The sequence below is a fragment of the Pleurodeles waltl genome, chromosome 3_1 (assembly GCF_031143425.1).
Source record: "Pleurodeles waltl isolate 20211129_DDA chromosome 3_1, aPleWal1.hap1.20221129, whole genome shotgun sequence".
NCBI lineage: Eukaryota > Metazoa > Chordata > Amphibia > Caudata > Salamandridae > Pleurodeles > Pleurodeles waltl.
Genome location: NC_090440.1, coordinates 1,909,080,288 through 1,909,097,145, shown reverse-complemented (window position 1 = coordinate 1,909,097,145; position 16,858 = coordinate 1,909,080,288). Strand labels below are relative to the sequence as shown.

The 16,858-nt window shown below is 47.1% G+C and overlaps 1 protein-coding gene across 3 annotated transcripts in view; it reads left to right on the top strand.

Annotated features, from left to right (window-relative positions):
* LOC138285750 (aldehyde oxidase 1-like) overlaps nucleotides 1-16,858 on the top strand; it is a 388,242-nt gene that overhangs the window by 52,116 nt on the left and 319,268 nt on the right. For all 3 annotated transcript variants that reach the window (XM_069226090.1, XM_069226089.1, XM_069226088.1), the window contains exon 4: nucleotides 16,750-16,858. In XM_069226090.1, the coding sequence (XP_069082191.1) occupies nucleotides 16,750-16,858 (109 nt within the window). The remainder of the gene's footprint in view (nucleotides 1-16,749) is intronic.

Below are 16,858 nucleotides of genomic sequence, written 5' to 3'. Positions count from 1 at the left end.
CTGGCCCTCAGACAACATGTGCCTTATCTGCAGGAGGAGGATATTGGAAATGCCCCTGTGCCAGCAGTAGACCCTGAGGACAGTGAGGATGAGGAGGCAGAGGATGAGGACGTACATCAGTTATACAGCAGTACTTCCAATGACACACAGGTGAGATAGTGGAACTGACCATTCCTCTGAATATTTATCTTTTCAGTGTGGATGTAGCATGATGGCAGTCACTTCCTTTGCATCTCAACTGACTGACACCTATGCCTTCTCATTTTGCAGATGTTGGTGTTATAACAACTGTGTACTGATGTGATGACTACAGACAGCTACAGGTCATCCTTTGTATTCTATCATAAAGTTCAGGTCAATTGCACAAGATGTAACTGTTACCATAATTGCACATTTTCATCACATCAAGCACTATCAGTCAAGTTGTGTTCAAGGGTGTTTATTATAGTGAAATTTGGTGATGGTAGAGGTAAGTCCAGGGTATTGGTCCAGTCTGTTTGTAGCACAGTTCCAGTGTCCAAGGGGCCATAGGAAGGGGAGCAAAGACAGTTCAAAGTGGACAAGGTGACAGAGTGGGGCACAAGGGGGACATTCAGGAGGATCTCATTCCCTGGCGGTGGTCTTGGTCTTGGTCTTGGCAAGTGTCTCTGGCATCTGTCTGGGTCGCTGGGAACGTTTGCAGGGTGGTTCACCTTCTGCAGTGGGAGGGGTGCTGGTGGCCTGTGGGTCCTGTAGCAGAGCCTCCTGTCCACTAGCTGCAGCAGATGTGGCGGGCTGTTCAGTTGACTGGCTAGAGGAAGGGGCCCGCTGGTGTGCTGCATATTCCCTCGTTATGTTGGCCATATCAGCCAGCACCCCTGCTAAGGAGACCATCTGCAAATCTTTCCTGATCGCCTGATGGTGTACCTCCTGCAGCCGCTGGTTCTCATGCATGATGTCAAGAATCTGGCCCATTTTGTCCTGGGATTGTTGGTAATCCCCCAGGACATTAGTGAGTGCCTCCAGGGCAGTTGGTTTCCTGAGCCTGTCCTCCCCCTGGCACACAGCTGTCCTCCCAGTGTCCCTGTGCCTGTGTCCCCTGTATGCTGTGTCCACTGCCACTGACCCCAGGACCCTGATTGTCTTGGCTGTGAGGTGTGGACGTGGGTCCCTGTGCAGGTGGGCACACTGCTGATTGACTCGTCCTGGGGACAGAGGTGTGGGGACGTTGGGTGGGTGCTGTGGTGTTGGATACGGAGGGGGCAGGCTCTGTGGTGGACTGGGAGTGGGCTGGGGTGGCCGACTGAACAGTGGTCCTTAATGGGCCAGGAAGTTCATCTAGATCCAGATGTCCAGCGTTACTGTCACCACTGAGGGCATCTTCTGTTGGGGGACTGGATAGCCGTGGCACCTCCTCGCTGCTGGGATTGGCTGGGACACCTGCGGGGGTGTAAGTAATGTATTATGCTACATGTCTGTGAGATATTCTACATCCCTAGCTTCCCCTATATCGTTGCTGTTGCCCTGCCACCTTTGTTTGTGTAGGGTGATGTATTGTGGGATTTTTAGTACTCCATGCTGTGCATGCATAGGTGGTGGGTGTGTACATGCAGGGCTGTACATGCAGTATGTTGTAGTGGGGGCCCTAGCCCTTCATGCAGAATAAATGACCACACAGACACTGGTATATAGTACAGTGAACTGACCCCGAACACATGCACTCAGGCTCTTTTATTGACAGGCTCAAGTCACTCATGTTGGATGGCTGTGGGGTTGGTGTCAAGGCCAGCCCTCGGGGAGTAGAGACAAACTACATGCAAGAAGACACTCATGTGTCTGGCTAGACACTACATCCCTCACAAACTTTAATGAAAACAAGACAAGTCGAACCTGACAGAATAAATACACAAAAACTAGTCACCACTGAGTCTCTTAGTCTTTTGAAACAGTTCGCAGGACAGTACTGGACAAGTGGACATCACTGCTCATATCCATGATTTAACCAGAGAACTCTGGTCACAAACACAGCGTAGCGTGTCAGTTGGGTTACAGTCCACCTATGTGTTGTTGCTCTGTCCTGCCTGCTCCCATGGTGTTGGAATTGGTGTCAACAGTTTAAACTTGGATGCATCAGGAGTTTCTTGGGGTGTCTTAGCTCTGTGAAAGACAATCCTTGAGGGACTGGGGTGACATCAACAATGTTTAGACATCTTCCTCTGAAGCCTCGGTGCCTCCCAGTACCTTGAGGACCTTTTCTTTGGGTTGCCACAGGACTGTTTGGAATGTGCTAGGCTGTATGTGGGCTCCAGGGGGACCACTGCAAGACTGCCAATAGGGCCACGGCGAGCCGCTTATGCAATCACAAGGGTAGATGACTCATGTGGTCGGGTGTGCTCTTGCCAGCATGACTAAGGTGCACATGAGATTAGCAGGTTGTGCCTGGATGATTGGTCCTTCATGGTGCCCGGAGTGCCTCCTTAATCACTTAGTGGTTCATAGGTGTAACACTCCACCTCCGGTGGTGAGATGCTCCTCTGGTGGTTATGGGGATGTACATGGCAATGATGGTGTTGTTGCCATTTGATAACCTGTACAACAGGTGGCTACAACTTGCAAGAAGTGAGGGTGACAGGAGAGTCTTTGGGTCCTCGTAGCTCTGTGTGCTGCCGGTGCTGTTCTTTTCCTACGGCATGTGCAATTGCTAGCAGAGACACCATCTGCATCAAGCTGCAGGTGACAGTGGCTGGATGGTTGTACTGTGAAGCCTGGGGCAGATACGTGGTTCTCGTCTGCAGATGGCTTTCTTTTGGTTTTTCCACTGGGCTGTCACCAGTGACGTTGCTGCACCTCGAAGTTGGTTTGTGTTGGTAGGTGCACTCTCAGGTAGTAGTACAAGTCCTCGGTCTTGTCACAGATGTTCATTTCTCCTGCACACCTGTGGTCATCAAGTTCTTCAGTGTGACAGGTCTGTCACATGGCTTTCTCTCCTCTCCTTCCCAATTCTCCTTCACGAAGTGGTGTCGTGCCATGCTTCGTTCGCCTTCTGACCAGCTCTGTTCAAACAGACTTCTTACCTGTGCCAGTTCTTGCTTGCAATGTGGTGTCCTGCCACGCGTCACATGTGTTCTCTCGCAATGATGCGAGGTGGCGTCAGGCCACATGTTGCCAGTTCTCTTCTCATGGACTTCCCACTGGTCCTGTCCTGTAGGACTGTGCATCTTCTCTTATCGTGGACCTTTTGCAGGTCCTGTCCGGTTTGTAAGACTGCTCATGTTCTCTTTTCATGGACCTCTTGCAGGTCCTGTCCTGCTTGTAGGATTGTGCATCTTCTTTTGTCATGGGTGTAGCAACCACCCATACTCCGCCTGTCCTCTCCTCAGGGGTCTTCTTGGTGATGTGCTCCATGGAAGGTGGGTGATCTTTTTTCCACCTTCTCTTCACTCGAGGATGTAGTGCTTATGCCTCGAGGCTGTGCGATCATGACACTTGGTCCTGCCTAGGGTCGTGTGTGCTTGGCAGGGTTGGTCACTCCGTGTGACGTTCTCATTGACGGGCGCTGATGGCATTCGGAGCTGGGATTGTGTTCCTTTAGCTGGCTTCTGCACCCAGTGTGGTGCCTTTGGTGTTCTTGTTCTCTTTAGTGGGTTGTCCTTCAGATTGCATGGCAGTGGGACAGCTGAGGGCCTCATTTGGTGTAGAGGTGGCCAGATGAGCAAGGTGTCCATGAGTATGCAGGGCGCACAGATGGATTTGAGCCTACCTCACCTCAGTCTTTTGTGTGCCTCGCCTTGCCCCGATTACATGTATGCAGCTGTGGGGCTGTAGGGCAGCGTACTGTGGCTGTGCCAAACAGACTCTGCCCACCAGGTCTGTAATTGGTTCAGTACCATATGGTGCGACTGCTGTCCTCCCCAAGATGTGGTGGGTGTGGAGACACTACCTGCACCTGTTCTGCTGGTGGGCTAGCTGCTTCAGCTCTTTCGGTCTGTGGGCCCTGTGGGGAAGAATGGTGCAGCTTTCTCTGGGCCACTCTTGAATTTCTTTGTCTCATATGTTGGGCACGCCTTCTGCCCTGCTGTTCCTGGTGCTTCTTGTATTGCCCGCAAATTTCCTTTCTCGTGCTGGGAAATGGGGCACTTCAGGTATGGTGCAGTTGCCGCCAGAGGCAACAGGGGCTTCCCCCTGCAGTGGTGGTGATGCAGTAGTGGCCTGTTGCCACTAGAGGGTGGACAGCCACCTGCTGACTCTGTCACTGACTGTCCTCGACCCTCAGAAAGCTGCTCTCTGCACTTCAGATAGTGTGGATAGGCAGAGTGGGGTCTCTCTCAATGTCTCTTCATGCCACTGCTGAGGGCATTGCTGCAGGGCACCACATGCTATCTGGCAGTTGCTGTCTCCATCAGAGCCACCTCAAACGAGTCACATACTCGTCCTGGTGTGATGCAGCACGCGGCTGCTGGATGGTGCTGCAGCTATCCCTTCCCAGCCCTGGTAGCTTCTCTGTTTCAGCTGGTCTTGCAGGGCACTGGAGATGCTGGTGCGGGGAAACACTAAGGGGCATATTTACAAGCCCCTTGCGCCTCCTTGTTCCACCCTAGCCTCATTTTATTTTTAGCTAATGTGGTGTTAAGGAAGCAATTTCCCGGTGCCATATTTATAAAGTGGATCAATGCATGCATTGTGCCAAAAATGTAGCAGTGAAATTTACTAGATTTCACTGCGTCATTTTTGGTGTAATGTTTAACACCTGCTCATGGCAGACATTAAAATGATGCACCCATATTCTCCTAAGGGCCTCCCTGTGCTTTGCTGTACTAGTGTCAAACATTTTGGTGCTAGTGTTGCAAAGCACCACCATAGTGCCAAAAATGTTTACGCTTTTGTTCTATTGTGCGCCATGGTGAGCCATATTGTAAATACGGTGCACACATGGTGCTGTTAGAGGGGTGCAGAAGAATGCAAGAAAAGTGGTACATCAATGCTAATGCTTCACTTTCTTGGGAACATGTCCCTGAGTATTGGTGCAGCCTCAGGCTTCTAGTTGTGCACCTCTCACTTGAGGGTGGGGTGCTGTGCTCAACTGCCGATAGCAATTTCATGTGGAGGAACGCTTTTTGCCCAAGCCTCAGCACATCTTCGCTTCCATAGGCTCTTGACTCCAGACCAGGTGAGTGATGATGGAGGTGGGGAAACATTTGCAGCAACGTTGTGGCTTTGCACTATCTTCACTTCACCCTCAGACCCTTCAATCTGGCTGTACTACTCTAAGCCATACTTCTGTCACAACCTGCATTGTTCCCTCTTGAGTGCTGCCAATCTGCATTCAGCGTTTGTGAGCCGGGAGGGCTGCATTGCACACTATGCAGAGTCATGTGACCCGGAGCACTTGCTCTTGTCCTTTTGTGGGTCATAGCAGGGTCTCTCTTTCTCTCTCACCAGTATAGGTGGTGGCAGGCAGGGGGACAGCTTATGGGCACCGCATCGGGCATGGTGAATTGTCTGTTGTGGGCCCCATCATACCTCGAAGTGCCAGGGGGCGTCCGATGTCGGTGATGCTTTCTCCTTTTCTCTGCTGTGGGAAAATGGCTCCCTGTTGCTGATACCCCCCACTGTTTGCCTGATATTGATGCTGACTTGACTGAGAAGTGTGCTGGGACTCTGCACCAGTGTTCTTTCACAAACAATGTACCATTGTTTCCACAATTGGCACACCCCTGGCACAAAGATAGGTCCCTTGTAAAAGGTACCGGTGGTACCAAGGGCCCTGTGACCAGGGAAGGTCCCTAAGGGCTGCAGCATATGTTGTGCCACCCTAAGGGACCCCTCACCTAACACATGCACACTGCCATTGCAGATTTTGTGTGTTGGTGGGGAGAAAAAGGTGAAGTCGACATGGCAACCCCCTCAGGATGCCATGCCCACAAAATACTGCCCGTGGAATAGGTAAGTCACCCCTCTAGCAGGCCTTACAGCCCTAAGGCAGGATGCACTATACCACAGGTGAGGGCATAGCTGCATGAGCAATATGCCCCTACAGCGTCTAAGTCTATTCTTAGACATTGTAAGTACAGTGTGGCCATATTAAGTATATGGTCTGGGAGTTTGTGAAAACGAACTTCACAGCTCCATAATGGCTACACTGGATACTGGGAAGTTTGGTATCAAACTTCTCAGAATAATAAACCCACACTGATGCCAGTGTTGGATTTATTACAAAATGCACACAGAGGGCATCTTAGAAGATGCCCTCTATAATTTATCCAATCCTTCAGTGCAGGACTGACTGGTCAGTGCCAGCCTGCCAGTGAGAAGAGTTTCTGGCCCCCTGGGGTGAGAGCCTTTGTGCTCTTTGAGGACAGAAACAAATCCTGCACTGGGTGGAGGTGCATCTCACCTCCCCCTGCAGGAACTGTAACACCTGGCAGTGAGCCTCAAAGGGTCATGCCTGTTGTTACAGCACCCCAGGGCATCCCAGCTAGTGGAGATGCCTTCCCCTCTGGCCACTGCCTCCACTTTTGGCAGCAAGGCTGGAGGAGATAATGAGAAAAAACAAGGAGGAGTCACCCACCAGTCAGGACAGCCCCTAAGGTGTCCTGAGCTAATGTGACCCCTGCCTTTAATAATCCACCATCTTGAGATTGGAGGATTCCCCCAATAGGATTAGGGATGTGCCCCCCTCCCCTCAGGGAGGAGGCACAAAGAGTGTGTAGCCACCCTCCAGGACAGTAGCCATTGGCTACTGCCCTCCTGACCTAAACACACCCCTAAATTTAGTATTTAGGGGCGACCCAGAACCCAGGAAATCAGATTCCTGCAACCTTAACAAAGAAGAAGGACTGCTGACCTACAAGCCCTGCAGAGAAGATGGAAAACGACAACTGCTTTGGCCCCAGCCCTACCGGCATGTATCCTGGCTCGAAAACCTGCACCCAACGACGCATCCGACAGGGACCAGCGACCTCTGAAGCCTCAGAGGACTGCCCTGAACCAAATGACTAAGAAACTCCCATGAGCAGCGGCTCCGCTCAACAACAACTTTGCAACTTTCTTGCAACTTCAAAGGACTTCACTCTTCCCACCGGAAGCGTGAGACTTCACCCTCTGCACCTGATGCCCCCGGCTTGAGATCCAGAGAACTAACACCACAGGGAGGACTCCCCAGTGACAGCAACCACGTGAGTAGCCCGAGACGACCCACCTGGACCCCCACAGCTACGTCTGCAGAGAGAATCCAGAGGCTCCCCCTGACCGCGGCTGCCTGTAACAAGAGACCCGACTCCTGAACCAAGCACTGCACTCGCAGCCCTCAGGACCAGAAGGAACCAAACCTCAGTGCAGGAGTGACCCCCAGGCAACCCTCTGCCTAGCCCAGGTGGTGGCTGGCCCGTGAAGCGCCCCTGTGCCCTGCCTCAACCGCTAGAGTGACCCCCAGGTCCCTCCATTGAAACCAATACAAAACCTGACGCCTGCTTTGCACACTGCACCCGGCCGCCCCTGTGCCGCTGAGGGTGTGTGTTGTGTGCCTACTTGTGTCCCCCCCAGTGCTCTACAAACCCCCCCTGGTCTGCCCCCCGAGGACGCGGGTACTTACCTGCTGGCAGACTGGAACCGGAGCATCCCTGTACTCCATGGGCACCTATGTGTTTTGGGCACGTCTTTGACCTCTCCACCTGAGCTGCTGGTGTGGTAACTTTGGGGTTGCTTTGAACCCCCAACGGTGGGCTGCCTATGCCCAGGAACTGAGACTTGTAAGTGCCTTACTTACCTCACAATCTAACCAATACTTACCTCCCCCAGAAACTGTTGATTTTTCCACTGTGTCTACTTTTAAAATAGCTTATTGCCATTTTAACAAAAACTTTATATGTTATTGCTCTAAGTTCCTAACTTACCTGTGTGGAGTACCTTGCATTTTATGTCTTTACTTCAAATCTTGAACTTGTGGTTCTAAAAATAAATTAAGAAAATATATTTTGGAGTTCAGTCTTTGAGTGTGTGTTCCTCATTTATTGCCTGTGAGTGTACAACAAATGCTTAAGCCTACTACTCGACCACACTACCGCAAAATAGAGCATTAGAATTATCTAATTTTGCCACTATCTTACCTCTGAGGGGAACCCTTGCACTCTGTGCACACTATCTCTCACTTTGAGATAATATATACAGAGCCAACTTCCTACATCTGCCCTTAGAATTACTCTATCTGGTGCCACTCCTCCCCCATGAGGAAAGGCTGGGTTCCCTGCTCTGTGTCAGATGGGGTCAGACCCCTCATAACCAATGTTGTATTGCTGGCCCTAGGTCCTCATGCAGAATAAATGACCACACAGACATGGGTATATAGTACAATAAATTGGGTCCTAGCATGTGCACACGGGCTCTTTTATTGGCAGTGATGCCTGTGTTAGATGGGTGTGGGGTGGGTGTAAAGGTCAGCCCTCATGGAGTGGCTAGAAACAAACTATGTGCAAGATTACAAGTCTGTGTCCAGAGGGACACTACAATGAGCATACAACACATCTCCCCTTTCAATACAATAATTAATAATTCACAAGGGGAACAATAAGGAACGCTAATACATACATAGCAAAGAAAAAATTGCTAATAGAAAATAAGAATAAACAACAACAAACAAAAAAATACTTTGAATTACGAAACAAATTTATGCATAAATAAAGGTGATATTAACCATATAAAACAAATAAAAAGGAGAAGCTAAAATCACTTTCAATTATTAAAGTAGCCCATTCAATAATATAAAATCATTATGCGTGGCAGGGTGAATGTTTTTTCTTTCAATTGTAACCATAACAATCATTGGAATAATTGACAACACTATGGTGGTCATTTAGACATTGGCAGTAAAAGCCTAAAAGCCGCCTACTGCCACTGTGATGGCTGCCAAAAGACTGCCACCGCTTCTACCATCCGTCCGCCAGACTATGGGCACTGCCGGACTTCCGCCACAAGAAGGGCAGAAATCCGTCAGTGATCAGAATGGCGGACGGTGGTAAGCTGGCACTGCTACCACCAGCACCGCCACACCAGTTGAACGCTGCCAGCCATATCATGACATGTGATACGGCCTGGCGGTGTTCAGCTGGCGGGGCAGTGCTGGTGGTAGCAGCGCCCCTTTCCGTTCCCTGATGGACGACCTCCCCGGAGCAGGTAAGGTGATCTACCTTGACCATACTTGCACAATTCTACCATTGCCCATGGTTCAACTTGATAGCAAAAGAATCACCGTTGACTTTTTCAACCAAACAAGGTGGACCAAACTTGTGCTCACCTTTTATCACTCTTGATTCTGATAACTTGAATCATTTACATCCACACCTCCAACAATGCTCCTCTGACATATTCAGTAATCACTGTGTTGGCTCTTTCCTCGTGACCATTTGTTTGTGGGTAATACAAACTACACTTCTTGTGTTTGATCCCTGTATTAGTTAGAAATAACTTAGTTTATATAGACATGAGCTACACCATTATCAGATACAAGTTCTGACGGAAATCCCTCTCTGGCAAAAACATCAGATAAAATCGAATAACATTTTGGTGCTGGGATTACATACAAACTTGACTTTCAAGCACTTAGACAAACCATCTATTGTAGCTATAATAAAACATTGAATTACAGGAAGACAATAGAATGGATCAAGAACATCAGCATACAGTCTTCCAAACTCTTTTGGGGATCTCTACCTTTCTCACAGAGGGCATAATGTATTTAAGACCCTTGTCATTCTGTGCATGTGATACATTTCTTATTATATTTTTCAACATCCCTGTCCATTCTATCCACCAATAGATTTCCCTCAACCTTTTTACGTTTAGAGTCATTCCTAGATGACCATGATGAAAGATACTAAGCAACATAATTCTCAGCCTATATGATGGAATGAGTTTGTCGCTTTGAAAAAGTAGTCCATCTTTCTCACTTATTCAGCTTGAACCTTGCTATGTTGTTTGCCAACCCACTGTAAAGTTGCCTTCCCTAGGCCCCACTTTAATTGAATGCTCCATAACCATTCTCAACACCATATCCTCATCAAGAGCTTTCCTCCAACACTCTTCGCTCACACTTTTCTCATTGCATGTATTCCAAAACACACCAGCCACTAAACAATCAACATCTTGTTGATCTTCATCACTTGCCTCTTCGAAAACATCTTGTTGTGTAAGACAAGAAAGTCAGTCAGCTTTCTTGTTCTTCCCACTGGAAATATACTCAACATCAAAATGATGTTCTAAAAGTTTCACACTCAACCTGATCAATCTGGCGGTGGCTTTAGTTGAGAGCACATTGACATCACTCATTATGGGCACCAAAGGTTAATGATCCATGCGTAGCATAAACATATTGCCCCAAACATAAGCCATAGAACGTTCTTTTGTCTTCAGTGTTCATGAAGCAAATGCCGCAATCCGTTCTGAGTCTCCTTTGCATTGTGAAGCCACTGCTCACAACCTTACACCACTACAACAGTATTGCATAAAGGTTTACCAGGAGAAAAAGGGCTAAAAAATGGGGCAGTGACCAATTCTATTTCCAGCGTATTGAGAGCTGAATTATGTGCCTCCATCCATATAAACAGCACTTTCTTTTTGAGCAACAAATGAAGATGTTCAGCAAAATTTTCAATATACTTTACATATTATTCACACTCCCCTAGAAAAACTTGAAGCTGTTCACGATCTTTTGGGTCAAGTACTTCCTCGATTGCCTTCAATAATCTGGGACATGGACCGTTACATGGCTCCACATGTCTTAAATATTCCACCTCTTGTACTTCAAACACGCCTTCATTTTTCTTCACAAAAAATTGAGTCATAGGGCAGTAAGAACCTCATCAAACCCCTGTCTGTGTTCCTCACAACATTTTCCAAAAATGAGTATGTCATCTTAGAATGCCCATTATTATTAACACATTACCAATGACCCGCTGAAACTCGGCAGCAGCTAAAGTGAGCTCAAGCAGCATCCTACAATATTGAAATACTCCACAAGGAGTGACAGAAGCAGTGACATGCCTTGGGTCCTTTGCTTAAACCACTTGGTGATACGTAGATCACATAACCAGCTTTGAGAAAAAATTATCATCAGCTAGAGTGATAATCGTTTCATCAATTTTTGACAAAGGATGATCATGTTGCTCTTTAAGACTCCTGAGTTCAATGCACATTCTTGATTCATAATTCTTTCTCCGTGCAACCACAATTAATGACAACCACAATTATGATTTTGTGCTTGCAATCACACCATCAGAACACAGCTGTTGAATAAGTTTCTCCAAACTTACTTTGACAGACAACAGGTAACCCCTCAACCTATATTTTATAGATATGCTTCTTTCACTCATATGGTGTGCTGAAAACTCTGATGTTTTCCAAGTTTTTCTCCCAAAAATTCAGAATTCTTTTCCAAAACATTCTGCAAATCAGAATGTCTTATCACAATGTTTACGTCATCAAACCTCAAGACTTGCTGAACAGAGTTAGACACACCTGATGATGACAAACAATGACAAACAGGACCTGAACGAGAAAGATAAACTTTTCCCACATCGTCTCTCCCCTTGAACTTAACTAAAGAATCAAAATAACCTTCAAGATCAATTCTTGTACAATCATATCCTTGAGGACAAATGTCAGAAGCAATCAAGTTTCTTTGTAAATTCTTTAGTTCAAATGTCATTCTTGAAATGATGGTGATTTCCGATCCTGAATCAGACAACAAAAGCACACATACACCATCTATTAAAAAAGTTCTCAAATGGATCTTTAGATTTAGGAAAATCATCCTCATGTACCCTCACAAACAGCATCAGATCATCCATATTGCTGGTCAAATCATCTTTGGTACCAGTCTCAGTTTCAGTAACATTAGCAAAGCAGACTTATGGCCCGTACAGCAAACTGTGTCAAAATGACTGGTTGTGCCATGTTTAGCACACTATTTACCTAAAGCAAGACACTGCTTAAAAGAAGCAATGTGGAACTTCGATGCACAACGAAAACAAGAGCCAATAATGTTCTTCTTTTTTTTGTGCAGGTGGAAACTTATTTTTTACAACACAATCTGTGCTCTCCGCTTCCTTCCTTATTCAGTAGCTTGACAGACTCTCTTGAATCTCTGATGAGTTGGTCAGTGAGCAAATTAATTGACATTTAGGCCCATATTTATACTCTGCGCTGGATTTGCGGCATTTATTTTAGCGCAAATTCAGCGCAAACTTAACTCCATATTTATACTTTGCTGCTAGACCCTTCTAGCGCTAAAGTTATGGAGTGTGCACCATTTTTTGTTCGTGAAAACCTACCTTGCGCTAATGACATGCAAGGTAGGCGTTCCCGTGCAAAAAATGACTCTAAGGCATGTGCGCCTTATTTATCCTCCGGTGTCAAAATGACGCACAGGAGGAGGCAGGCCTTAAAACATGGCGCCAAGCCGGATTTGTGCGTTTTTTAACGCCTGGGTCAGGGCAGGCGGTAGGGGACCTGTGGGCTAATTTCCATGGTGGGAGACCATGGAAGCAGTCCACAGGTGCCCTTCCCTGCACCCAGGGACACCCCCTGCCACCCTCGCCCACCCCTGGAGCACACCATGGATGGGGGGACCCATCCATGGTGAGTGCAGGTAAGTGCAGGCAAGTTTTTTTTTTTTTTTAAGTGGCATACGGGGGCCTAACTTGGGCCCCCCTACATGCCACTATGCCCAGGGGACAAAAGTCCCCTGGGCATGGACATTGGGCAGGGGGGCATGACTCCTGTCTTTGCTAAGACAGGAGTCATTTCCATGGGGGTAGTGCGTCAAAAAATGGCGCTAGTCAGGTTAGAGCCAATAATTTTGACTTTAACCTGACTTGCACCATTCTTTGGCGCACAACCCCCAGCCTTCCCTTCGCCTCCACTGCCCGGTTACCACCATTTCTTTTGACGCTAACCAGGCCGCAGCACCGGCTACCGTCATTTCATAAATAAGGCGCCCGGCTGGCGCGTTGGAATGGTGTTAGCCGGCGTTAAACTTTTTGACGCAAATCTGTGCTACCGCTGATTTGCGTAAAAAAGTATAAATATGGGCCTTAGATACCGGAACTCTCAAAGAAGCCACATACATGTCGACAGTCTCAGTGGCAGATTGTTCACTTAAAATAAATGTGTGCCTCCTGGCAACCAAATTTGGCAGTTTAGAAAAATGTTTTTCTAATCTTTTAATGGTTTCTTCATCTTTATATTCGCCAAGCTCATAATCATCATCATCTGGTACAAAAACAGGTAAGTGCTCAAAAATCTCTGGCCTGCTGAACAAAAGTATCCTAATCCGAGGTTGTGGAGTGTTCTGTGGGGTTAGACAGAAGATGCATCATACAGCAGAGGCCATTCACCGGTTCTGAGATGCGGCAAAGCTGCAGTTTAAGATCTTGATGTGCCGATGTTGAGGATCCTGTCGACGGGCTTGTGATGAGAAGACTGGCATCCAGGATGTTGTGCATTTGTGGCAATGAATTAGTTCTGATGAATGGTGAAGCTACGATGCACACTTTCAGCATTATCTTCAAGGTTGTTGTTGACGGGGATGCGAGGGCTGTGTGCCGGGAGAAACTGTAGTACAGTGGAGGTTCCAAAGGTGATGTTTGAGTCCCATCCATGCAGCAGCGGAGATGCATCGGTTCTGCTCAAAGATGGGCAGACTTACAGATGGCAGAGTTCAGGTACAGAAGCAGTGTGGTTGGAAGTCTTTTATTTTCCTGAGATTTCAGATCAGGAGGCCAGCAATCTAGCCCTTGGACTAACTCTGGGTTCAATTGATGCAGGTCCAGTCCTTCTCACCCATACAGGGGAATAGCAGGCAGCAGGGCAACACAACAAGGCAGGAGACCAGCAAAAGAGCAGTCTAGCAGCGTTGCAGTCCTTCAGCAGCACAGCAGTACTTATTCCTGGCAGAGTATTCACAGGTCCAGCAGTATACTAAAGTGGTAGTGTCAAGCGTCCAATACTTATACCCAGTTGGACCTTTGAACTGGGGGAGACATCAAAGACACAGGTCCTTCTCTTCTTGCCCTGGCTCCAGGGTCACTGCAGGGGGGCATGCAGCCCTTTGTGTGGGTATAGGACACAGCCTCTTTAGGTATGAGACTCGGCCCAGCTGCTCACTCCCATCTCCCAGAATGGCCCATCCATTCACACCTAGGCTCTCAATGTGTTTGGCTGCCAAGGGGGAATACACAAGGCCCAGCTGTCACCCTTCCAGACAAGTGATAGAGACAGGCAGCAGGCACAAAATGGCTAAAATAAGAAAATTACAACTTTCTAAAAGTGGCATTTTCAGAATTGCAATTTTAAATCCAACTTCATCATAAATTGTGATTTAAAATTCGATTCCTGAGACGACAAACTCATAAATGTATTTATTCCAGATTAATTACACTTATAAAATGTAATAATTTAATCCCCATGGTATCCTATGGGAGAGATAGACCTTGCAGTAGTGAAAAACAACTTTGCGGCTGCTTTTTACTACCAGGACATGTAAAACTTAGAAGTACATGCCTTGCCTTTTAGATTCATTGGACCCTGTCCTTTGGGTTGTCCAGTGCCTTACTTAGGGTGACTTATATGTATAAACAGGGAAGGTTTAGACCTGGCTAAAAGGTTATTTTGCACGGTTGACATGACAGTGTAAAACTGCGCACACATGTTCTGCAATGGCAGGCCTGGGACATGGTTAGAGGGCTACCTAAGTGGGTGGCACAATCAGTGCTGCAGGCCCACTAGAAGCATTTAATTTACAGGTCCTAAGCACAACTAGTATCACTTTACTTGGGACTTATAAGTCCATTAAATATGCCAATTGGGTATGGGCCTGTGTTATCATATTTTAAGGGAAGAGCACAAGCACTTTAGGACAAGTTAGCTGTGGTAAAGTGGACTTTACCCATCAAAAATGAGGTCAGAAAAGTGTGGAAGTTAGGCAAAATGTTTGGGGGGGAAGACCACTCAAGGCTGGAGGGTCTAACAATAATCTAATGTCTGCATTAGTCAGATTTGTTCATTGTACCTTGGTTTGTGTATGTTCATGGCACATTGTCTGTGTGGGTCTAAGCCTGGTTGTTCTTGATGTGTGGCTGGAGACAGGCTTGTAGGCTGACTGCAGAGGAGCAAGACCCTTAGCTTTACATACAGGTGTGGTGTGGCAGCACCTGAGTAGACTGTGAGACTTTAAAGATTGTTGGAGTGTGACTGTGGGTAGGTAGGTTTGTAGAGGAGTGAAGGGTAGGTAAAATCCGAGCCTATGCTTACTCTTGTGGCATTGGATGCAGTGAAGGAGGAACCATAGAAAGACTGCAAGATACTTCTTGAGCCTCTGGTTACTTTTGTGGTGTTGCTGAAGGTAAGAAAGATATGTGGATCAGCTGCAGGGGAGAGTGGCCTGTGCGCTGAGCTGTAGGTATCTGCTTTGTGCCTGAGACAGACAAACAGAGGGTGAGACAACAAGAGAGACTATAGGCTCTTCTTCTATGGTGTTCGCATTCTAACTTTGTGTACTAGTTGTTCTGGGTGGGAATCTGTTTTGTTGCGGCTGCATATAGTCTGTTCCTAGGCCAATTTCAGGGTCATTAGACAACATAACAATGTGTTCTATAGGTGGGAATTGCTGTGATAGCTGTGGTCCGTATGACGTATGGTTGCTTTTAGTCGCTTATATATGCAGGTCTCGTGTGTTATGCTTTGTATTGCTTGTGTCTGCCCTGTAGTACTTAAAAGTATTTTGTGTTATCTTGGTTACTGACTTTTCTTTGTGTTTATCACTATTATGTATTGCTTCAATGTTTTGTGTTCTGCTGCAGGAAGGTAGTAGAATTGCATCTTGCTGTGTCATGTTTAATTTTAATTTTTTGAGTCGCTTCATTGGCCCTCTTTTTCTAAGAATATTCAGTTTTTAATTAGGAAACCAAACAATTATACTTTTAGTTGACAGCATACTTGACAAAGAAGAGCCACACCCCGGTTTCAATAAATTTGAATTTATTTGCAGTTCAGAAATCCCAACACACGTGATTAAAGGCCCCACCAGGAGCTGTGATGTCTGTAGCTCAGCCCACGGTCTCTGTCTTAGCCACCATTGTGCAAGAGAGCCTAGACCAGCACTCTGTGACATCACAGTCAGGAATACCCAGGGATACGGACAAGACTTAGGAGTGAGGCAGTATCAAGGGACACAGAAGGATGCAGCACGTCTGCCTCCTTACAAGCAGGAGTGTAGCTTGCTCAGTAAGATTGGGGGGAGTAACCTTCAGATTTCCTGACAATCACACTGGCATATAATGTTTAAACATATTATATGACAAGCAGGGCACATGAGAGGGGCTTATGAAGCAGTGGAAAGGGAGAAGTATGTGGATTGGTAGGAGTAGTAAGTGAGAGAAACTCAATATTTTGTAAACTAATTAACATTTTTAGGGCTTTCAAAACAGAGATGAGAGAGTGTGTGTGTCTTTGACAGTGTGTGCATGCAAAAATCCCAGGTGAAATCCGACATATCTGACTGAAAGCACATGTGCACACCTGTTCATCAGAAAATACATTTATTAGAGGTGTAACAGCCCCCTGAAGCTACTTCCCTGCCTGCAAGGCAACAGAATGTGCAGCAACACAGGAACGCAAGATATGACAGCGCAGGATGCAAAACTTGTTCTACCTGCTGTCTTGCTGGCAACCCCTTGTTGTCACTGAATCCCCTTTTGAATTCTCTTTCTCATTTCAAAGGCACTTTTCAGCTGTGGCTTGCCTGATCCCAATATGTTCCCTCGATGGCATGGCCATTACCACAGTGGAAGGGATCGGAAGCACCAAGACCAGACTCCATCCAGTTCAG